At 60.3% G+C, this 9,073-nt stretch overlaps 1 protein-coding gene across 2 annotated transcripts; it reads right to left on the bottom strand.

Moving 5' to 3' along the window:
* Positions 1 to 5,552: 5,552 nt before the first annotated feature.
* LOC128152637 (membrane-spanning 4-domains subfamily A member 15-like) lies at positions 5,553 to 7,746 on the bottom strand. Of its 2 annotated transcripts, none has more exons than XM_052811137.1 (6): positions 7,630 to 7,746; positions 7,291 to 7,410; positions 6,987 to 7,043; positions 6,511 to 6,642; positions 5,858 to 5,971; positions 5,553 to 5,765 (listed from the first exon to the last, which is right to left on the bottom strand). In XM_052811137.1, exons 1-6 carry the CDS (start codon positions 7,717 to 7,719, stop codon positions 5,649 to 5,651), a joined length of 630 nt encoding a protein of 209 aa, XP_052667097.1. In that variant the 5' UTR covers positions 7,720 to 7,746; the 3' UTR covers positions 5,553 to 5,648. The 2 variants fall into 2 exon arrangements, with proteins under 2 accessions (XP_052667097.1, XP_052667098.1); XM_052811138.1 differs by having other exon boundaries at positions 5,858 to 5,964.
* Between the last annotated feature and the right edge of the window lie 1,327 nt (positions 7,747 to 9,073).

Here is a 9,073-nt window from a genome sequence, read left to right as displayed (position 1 = left end):
TTCAGCCAGAAACAGCCGTGACTGCCCTCAACCCGACAGCCAGGCTTGGTGAAGTGGCTGAGCAAAACCCCTTTCCGTGCGAGGTATCCATGGAGAAAGCGCTTTTCCCTTTCTAAATAAAGCCAGGTCCAGCTGGGGATGGCAGGAGCCCAAGGTAGGATGTTACGATTTATTTTGGAAACAGATGCCAGAGGAGGTGAAGCTTTTTAGCGTCTGGCTGAGCAGATGCGGGGAAGTGGCAAGCCCAGTCGGTGGAGCCTTCCAGCCCTTTATTTACAGGAATTTCTGGCTTTGCTGATATATACAACGCGTTCCTTGGATTTTTTTTTTTTTTTTTTTAATATTTTGGTCAAGTTTTGCTCTCCTGACAGCTGGAAATCTTTTCTTTGCTGATTATTCTTCCTTTTAAATCTCCAGGAGCCGCTCACACATGGGCTGAGTGCTGGTGCTGGGCGAGATGTCTGCCCCACGAGCGTGGCTTTTGGCACGGCTGGAGGAGTGCAGACACACCTGGTCTGGCGGCTAGGGACTCCCACGTCGATGGCTTCGGTACAACGGTCCGGTGTCCCTTAGGATGTGAAGGGACAGGTGGGGGAAGCCTGGCTGGGTGCTCAGGCTCCGGGGGGTTCAGCGAGAGCCCCCCCCCCCCCAGCATCCCCTCCCACCAGCACAGGACAAGTTTACGAGCCTGGTGGAACCAAAAGTCCTTTTCCAACCCAAAAAGCCCCTGCTTTTTTCCAAAGAAAATAGATCGCGATGGAGAAATGCTTTTCACAGAAAGTTGCTGCTTCCTGTGAAAAACTTTATATCCCCATTAAAATACCAAATGTCAACATTTTGCTTTGCCTCCAAATGTTTCTAGTTCTCACAGGGCTGTTACGATACTAGTTCCAGAATGAGAAAGCCACGTTTTCTGGGACAGGTTTCAAGTTTTCTCAAAAAAAAAGCAGCTGGCTTTTATCTGTACCGTGTTCCCTGGGAGGCATAGCAGTCCCTGGGTGGTGATGATGCCAACCCTTATATTTTCACTGCAGACAAACACACTGGTCTGTAATCCCAGGACTGTGGTCTGTGTTGTCCCCGCTTCGTGTCCCAAAAACCCATGGAGGGAGCCTCCTCCGAGGGTGTTAAACACCGAGGTACCCATCCCAGCTTAGGAAATCTGGAGCTGGGAGCAGGCAGGGAGGCTGGGGGAGCATCGCTGCCTGCTGGGGTGGTCCTTACCCTTTTAGTGGCACACGGCTGGTCGAGGTGGCTGCTCCAGCGCTGGTGGGAATAGCTGTGGCGGGACATTTCTTCTCTTTGGCACCTTAGGGAGTTCAGCTGCCCCAAGGAAACGCAACAGGGAGGGAAATACATTGTGAGAAGGGAGCTCAAACCGCAACCAGAGACGATCTTTCGGAGCAGGGACCGCACCACGGAAAACCCCTCGAAGAAGGGGCTGTCACATGTGGCACTCGCAGAGCCGGCATCTGTTCCAGCTCTCCGTGAAACCCCCACCGAACCACCCTAAAGGTTTTTGGGCAGGAGTGCATTGGGGGGGGGGGGGTTGTGCTGTCATTTGGGGCGCAGCAGCATCGCTCCTAAAGCCCGTCCCAGATGTGTCCATCATCGCCTTCCCACCACGCTCCAGCCTTTGATCGGTTCACTCCCAGTAAAACTCCTGACACCGCAGAAAAGCTCCAGCACGTCTCCAAGGCTTCGCTGACACATCGTGGGGTTTCCCAGGGTAAGGACGCTCTGCCCTGAGAAGGTCCCTCCTGCCTCACCCTGTGCTCACCCTTACCCCCAGCATGCCCAGTTCCCCTTTTAGGGGGGTGACCGACACCAGCAAGCCCCTCGCACGGCGCCAGCATCCCCCGGAGGGGGTGTGGAGGGCAGGGGGGAAGGTGACAAAAGGGTCTCCAGGCACCATCCCCAGCGCTGCTGCAGCATCCCAGGCACTGCAAAGGAGAGCACCATCCCCTGCATCTGGCACCGGGGTGATGCATTGGTGCTCCCTCAGCAGATTGCATCCCCCCCTCTTCAGCTCCACGTCTCCCCATTTCCCTCGTCCAGGGGTGCAGAGACCCCTCCTGCAGCCCAGCTCAGCCCACCGCCAGCTTGCTGCTACACATCACATGAAGACCGAGAACCACCTCACGCTCTCCCAGCTCTCCTTTCCAGCTATCTCCTCCATCCTGGAGACCCCTCGCCCACTCAGCCCCCCCCGGGCATTCTCCTTGCCCTTTCCCAGACCACCCCCCTGGGGCTCCAACATCCTTCTGAGATGCGGGACCCAAACCTGGTGTTTGGGGTGCAGGTACTCCCCAGCTTTACCCAGGGATGTAAAGCAGCCCTGTTCCACCAGCGGTTCCTCTGGCCCCAAATCACTGGCATTTCATGTGCCCCCAAGATCCCTGCCCAACACGGAGCCCCCCCTTTCCTCTGCCACCCCACGCCTTGTCCCCTGCATCTCCCCAGGGACCATTTCCCTCTAAGGGGGGGCTGCCGAGAGATGCCCTGTGGTCCTGCAGCCCATGCCCACCCTCGGGAGCAGGCAGGGGAGCAGGTACGCACGGGAGGTCAGCCCTGCGCCCGTTGAGGGGGGTCCGGTGTGGGGGTCTCCCCAAGGAACATCCACAGTTCCCAGATGTGGTTGAAGAGAGCCAGAGCTTTCCAAGCAGTGCCGGTGACGCCAGGCAAGAGGGGCTCGTCCCGTGCTCCCACCTCCACCTCGGGGACGGTTGCGGCTCTGGCAGACGCCATAAACAAGAGCTGATCCAAGATGCCCAATGCCGAGCCCGGCATGAGCCACAGCCAGGGACTCCCTCTGCCTCTCCTGGTCCGGAGAAGCTGACAGAGACCACTTGACACGGAGGTCTTCCCACCCCTCGAGCCCCCCCAGTCCTCCGCCACCCTCCCCATCACGGTAAAGAGGTGGCACTGGGACGCACGACCTCTCCCCCACCAGCCACGGGGCACCCACCACGCCATCCTTTGGGGTACCCGGCTCCCCACGGGCCCCATCTTCACCGGCACGGGATGGCGGCTGCCAGCCTTTGCCCCAGCGTTTCTCCTGCCCGCGTTGCCACCCTTTTTATGGCCCTTTGGTCGCCGCCACCTTTCCAGCTTGCCAGCACCGTGTGTCCCCAAGTGGGTCCCTCTCCATCACCCCATGGGGTCCCCAGACCCTCTCTGGTCCCTGCCACCCGCTGTCCCCAGCCCTGAGAGGTACCCGCTCCTCCCTAGGAGGTTCCAGGTCTGCCAATGCGTAGAAATACACATATAGAACAGTAACACATTTCCCCAGAGCCTTAAAACACCTATCCCTGCATTTCCAGTGAAAGCTGCACCTAAACACAACGAAGCAGCAGAAAACCTCGAAAGCCCATGGAAAGATAATCTGGGTTTAAAGATTGAGGGGCTGCAGGTTATCGCCGTGCTAATGCCCGATTTCACGGGAAGGGGCATTTTGCAGTTGGCAACGGCAGCAAGGGGCTGGCCCTGACCCAGCAGCGGCCCGGCATGTGGCAGTGGGATGCTCCGGGGAAAAAAACAGCCCGATGCTGGTAGAGGATGAGCAAGGAGGGAACCACCATGCTGGGCAAAGAGAAAGGGACCTGCCAGGCTGGTTGGGGGGGGCATCAGGGCTTTGTGGTGGCCCCCCTGGGGCTGGAGAACCTCCCCGGTTGCTGTGGGAAAGGGGGTACGGGAGGCTCCGGAGCCATGAAAGCAGGGTGAGCAGAGAAAGCCTGTTCATCCCGCTCCCCCAATCTCTGGGGCTTTTCCTACTGAACCGGCTCATTATTTTTTCAGAGCTGGGAACAGAAATAACTGACAGCGAGTGAATAATCCATGAGGCTTTGGCTAAGCAGCATGAGCATTGTCAGGGTGGGGGGCAGCTGTTAAAACAAGAAAGAAAACATTAAACTCAAGCCAAAACTAAGGAGATGGTTCAAACAGGCACTCCCTGACCTTGCTCTGGGGCTGGAAGCAAGGTTTGAGGACACTGTCCCCAAAGAGTGGGGGGGATGCCCCAGGGAGCAAGCACAGACAGACATCTTCCCCCCCCTTAGAGCATCAACAACGCACCAGAGTGCTCCCACCCCTCTGAAAATCAGCACCAGGCTCTCTATCCTCACCTCCAGCCCAAGCTCTCCATAAACTCAGGCTGCTCCTTAAAAAACCTGCCTCCACCAACATGCCATGCCAGATGCTCACCACCACCCTTACTCCTCGTTAGGTTCTCAAGCATCCCCACCACCGCAGGGTGCTTAAGGATGGAAGTCAGTAACGAGCTCGTCAGGAGCCAACAACCCTCTCTGCTGGTTAAAAATGGGCCAAGAGCCCTTTGGTCCCAATTCCTGCCCCCAAGATGGGTGATTTTTGAGGGACTGCAGCCCAGGTGAGATTCGGAAGCACTCACCAGGTCCCTCAGCTCCGTTCCCATCACAGGGGATCGCCCAGCCACGTTTGCAGCCTCGTGGGAACAGGGTGCACGTGCCACCAGTGTCACCCCAAGGAGCAGCCCCAGCCCAGGGGCAGATCCTCCGCTGGTGTAAAAACCCAGAGCTGCTGCCATCACCATCATTGCCGCTGGCTGCCCAGCTGCTCCAGCAGCACTAAATATAGCGAGCCATGCTGCTATGTCTATAAGGGGGGGGATTTAGGGTGGCAGTTTTCCTTAGCAGAGGAGTAGGTACCAGGGGACCATGGCATCTCGCGGTCTCCAGCGGGACCAGATGAGGGCGATGGGCACAGGAGACCCCTGAAGCCGGCATGATGAGGCCCTTGCCTGAGGGACAGCAGCTCTGTGGGAAAGACTTGCGGCTCCCATGCTGAGAAATCCCCAAAAGAAGGAGACACAGGCCCGGACAGAGCATTTATTTTAAAGATAAAATAAAGCCAACGGGGTACAAGCCGAGGTAGATGGTCTGGCAACCCGCATGGCTCCCAGCATACGTCGGGGTCTCTATAAACTGCCTGCTACGTGGCCACCAGACCTCAAGGAGGTCCTGAACCCCGACATGAATGAACCCCAGCAACCAACTGGGCATTTATGGGCAGAAACAGCCCGTGAAGCCCCAAGATGCTCCCCCCAACCCCGAGAATTCTCTTCTCCAAAGCAGTCAGCAGGCAAAGAGCCCCTCTTTGAGACCTAGCGCAGGGGCAGGAGAGGGGCAGGGAAAGGGGAAATTCAGGGTGCTCACTGGCTTTCGAAGGGGGGGTACCAGCATGTCCCAGCCTGCAGAGCAGCAGGAGGAGGATGCCATAGCCCTAGGAGCCGGCTGGGGAGTTTTGGGAGCATGGAGGCACAACCCCCCCACCGACATCGCTAGACTTGGGGGGCAGCCAACTGCAAAGAAACCCAAGAGCTGCTGCTTCTGGGGGAGAACAAGGCTCAGGGTAGCCCCTCAGCACCCACTGCCCCGTGGGGGTCTGCAGGGGCCCCAGCCTCTCCTTCGCCCCCCAGTGCCCACCCATGCCCGGAGCAGTGCTCGGTGCAGCGAGGCGGAGGTGCCGGGGTGCTCCTCGGGGACAGGGGGGACATGCTTTCCCAAGGAGGGGTTGGCGGGGGGAGGCACCGGCGGCGGCAGGAGGAGGTCTGTCATGCAGGCAGGGGTCGGACGCTGCTCCTGGGAGCCGGCCCGGCCCCAGCTCCGCTTCTAGCTGGGCTGCTCTTTGGGGTCGTAGATCACCTCGCTGTAGCTGGGCGGCTGGGGCACGTCAGCCAGCGGCACGGCCAGGTCCACCTGCGTGGTGCTGGGCACGATCAGCATGGCCTGGGGGAGAGAAGGAGGGGGGACGACAGTGCCAGGGGGTCTGGCCAGGGCTCTCCCCTGCTGCCCTTTGCCCCCCCCCCGCCATGCCCTACCTCGTTGGAGCTGAGACGGGTGGCCCGGCACCAGAAATTGGCAGTGGCCACGGCGATGCAGAACTCCAGGATGGTGAAGATGAGCAGCACGACAGAAATCCCGTTCCCTGCGAGCTCCAGGATAGAGAAAGCCCCATCAGCAGCGCCCAGGAGGAAGAAACCTGGGCTCAGCCCCACGGGGTAGACCCCACCCCACATTTTGGGACTCCCCTCCTCCATCTCCCACCAACCCTAAGCACTGCAGCCCCAGTTCCCCGGACGCCAAGGTCTCACTCAGAGCCCTCCGCCTCGCCGCTTTTACGGCTTGCGGAGAGAAACGGGTACTTCTAGGGTGTGAGTCATCTCCCAAGGTATCAGCCTAAAATAGGTCAGGTGCATGGCACCATGCTGGCAGACGGCCCCGCAGTCGGGGTGCTGCCAGCCACGGGCTCCCCAGTCCCTGCTCCCCAAGGGTGATGGGGCTGAACCCCACAGAAAAGCCTGCCAAAGCCCCCCCACCTCCCCAGGAAGGGCTCAGGCAGCATCCAGGGGGGATGGAGAAGGCGACAGGGGAGGTTCCCAAAAGGCTTAGCCTTGTCGGGGCAGGCTCAGCAAGCCCTGGGCACTGCTGCTCCGAAAAGGGGGTTGGGGGGTCCGGCCGTGCGCCCACTTACCAGGACGAGATAGTTGTAGTAGTTGAAGCTGGAGCGGTAGAGCCCGTTCAGGTTGAGGTCTACGATGAAGGCGATGATGCCCAGCAGAGCGAAGATGGCGCTGATGATGTTCATGGTCTGGCTGCCCTTTACCTGCGGGCACAGAGAGGCTTTGGGGACGGCTTTGGGGCAGGTGTCAGACCCCAAACCCGTGAGGACACCCACCGCCACGGCTCTGCGGCACTGCCCGGCTGAGCCTGGAGGGACCGGCTGCAGGTAACAGCTCAGGCTGCCTTTGGGGTTTTTGTTTGGTTTTGTTGTTTTTTTTTTTTTTCTTCTTTCCTCTTTCCCTTTGCTCATTTCCAGAAATAACCCTGGCGCAACCTTCAAAGGTGGTTTTGCCCCAGCGGGTTTTGGCCGGGGGTCGAGCTGCTCCTGCCCGCCTGCCCCCCTCCTCCAGCACACGGAGCAGCAGCAGGATCCCCGGGGACACTCACCGCACACTCCGTGGGGCTCTTCTCCGCCCCGATGGAAAGGCAGCCCGAGATGATGAACTGTGCCAGGAGAGAGGGGGACAGTCAGCCTCCGCCAAGGTCACCCCGAGCCCACCCAAACCCACGGGGCACTAAACGCCCACCCAGCATTAACGAGCTACCCGGAGGCATGCCCCCACAGCTCTCAGGGGTACGGGGATTCCCCCCCCCGCTTTGTGTAATGTCAGTCCTTGAGTTTTATCAGCCGCTGAAGCGGAACCCCTTGTCCCCGGGACCCCGGTGGGCACCTCAGCCCCGCGTTACGCACAGACACGCCGCCCAGGAAGGGGATCTCGCCGATGACGAAGACGGAGGTGTAGACGTTGGTGAGCGTCGTCAGGACGATCCCGAAACCGATGTGCATGAAGCCGGTCATGATCTGGATGGTCTATAGGATGGGGTAGGGTGAGAGTGGGGCTAACTCACCCCCCACCAGCCCCCAACCACCACCCTGGGGATGGGGGTCCCCCGGTCCCCGAGCCACCCTGGGGCCACAGCATCAGCAGGAGGAGCAAAAACCCCCCGGGGACGGGGTAGGGGGGGATTCTCCAGGGGTGCCAGTCCTCCCCCCTCCCTCAAAGCCACCCCCTACCCCCCCCCGACTCACCCCCATCACTCGGTTCTTGCCCTTGGGCAGGGTCTCGGCCGTGTACATCACCGCCCGGCTGCCCAGCCGCAGACTCCCCATCCCCTGCATGGAGGCAGTGGGGACCCCCCCCACGCACACCCCCAACCCCCCCTCCGGCCCCGGAGCAGCCCAGTCCCAACCAGGACCGCCCCCCCCCCCCCCCCCCCCCAGCATCCATTGGTGCAACGCGAATGATGTCAGAAGTTGCAGCATCCCCGGGGCCACCGCCCAGCCCACCCGTGACACCACCACCCACGGGTGGACCCCCACTCTCCGGCCCCACATGCTCGCTGGTGGTCGAGGGACAGGGAGCAGAGGGAAGATTTGGGGAAGGGGGGGAGGCAGCCCCCCCCAAAACCACCCCAGCTGTGGGTTCAACACCAGTGGGGAGAGGAAAGTGGGGCACCCCAGCTGTGTGGGGGGACTGCTCAGTGTTGCAATTCAGGGAAGGGGTCCAGGGCATTGTGGCCCCCCAGGGAAAGATGCTCAGACCCCAACCCACAGCATGCCCAGGGCAAAAAGAGAGATGAGGAAAGCGGGATGCAGAGGGAGCAAGGCTGCCCAAAAAGCCCCCCCCCCCACTTGCTGCATCCCCATCCCTGACACCTCCTGGCTGAGCTAAGCCCTGCCAAGAGCTGCCCCCCACCCCACTCGCAGCCCCCATGCCCCAGCACAAGGCTGTGTTTACAGGAGCTCAGAAAGAGGAAAAAAAAAAAAAAAAAAGAAATTAAAATTAAAAAGCTCTCTGCAGCGAGTTCCTGGAAGAAAGATCCATCAAGGGCCATTAGGCATGAAATGCCTCCTCCCTGCGGAGTCGGGGGGGCTGGCCCCTGCCCCACACAGCCAGGGCATAGGGCTGGGTACTGCCCGGGCAGGGTTTCCCCCCCCCCCAGGTCGTGGGGACCAGACCTCCTCAGCACCCCTGCCCCACGCAGGGACGGTTCCAGGCTGCGCATCAGCCTGGCTCTGCCCGGGGAAGGTCCCTGCTCCCTGGCTGCAGGAGGTGACAAGCAGCAGGGATCCCCAAGTAGGTCCCGTCATCATTGTGTGTGTGTGTGTCCCCCCCCACCAGCTACTTTCCACTGTGGTGGCTTCACACCCAGGGTGCTGGCCCACGGTTTCAGGGTGTCCAGCCAAGAACTCCAGGTAGGAGGAAAAAAAAAAAAAAAAAAAAAAGGAAAAAACCCCACAAACCCAAAGTCAGTAAATAATTAAAGCCCTGTGGATGAAGGGGGCCGTGCGATACCGCCCCACGCACCATCATCCTGCGCCTGGCGCTGCCCACGCGGTGAAGCGGCCGATAAGGTGAATATCCGCACGGCTCGGCGGTGGCCGCGGCACAGCCCGCCGGCAGTCGAGGACAGGCACGGCTTGCTTCTCCCGGCTGGCTTCCACAACCTCTTGCCGTGTAGGAAAGCGGCAC

Source organism: Harpia harpyja, chromosome 16 (assembly GCF_026419915.1).
Source record: "Harpia harpyja isolate bHarHar1 chromosome 16, bHarHar1 primary haplotype, whole genome shotgun sequence".
NCBI lineage: Eukaryota > Metazoa > Chordata > Aves > Accipitriformes > Accipitridae > Harpia > Harpia harpyja.
The sequence above is the reverse complement of the archived record's forward strand: the minus strand, read 5'-3'. Positions and strand labels throughout refer to the sequence as shown.

Excerpts from the sequence above, each read along its gene's own strand:
- LOC128152637 (XM_052811137.1), bottom strand. The coding sequence starts at position 7,719 with ATGCAGGGGATGGGGAGTCTGCGGCTGGGCAGCCGGGCGGTGATGTAC. Across the intron at positions 7,411-7,629 it reads GCAAGAACCGAGTGATGGGG|ACCATCCAGATCATGACCGG; the intron begins GTGAGTCGGGGG and ends CCCATCCTATAG. Across the intron at positions 7,044-7,290 it reads CCTTCCTGGGCGGCGTGTCT|TTCATCATCTCGGGCTGCCT; the intron begins GTGCGTAACGCG and ends CTCCTGGCACAG.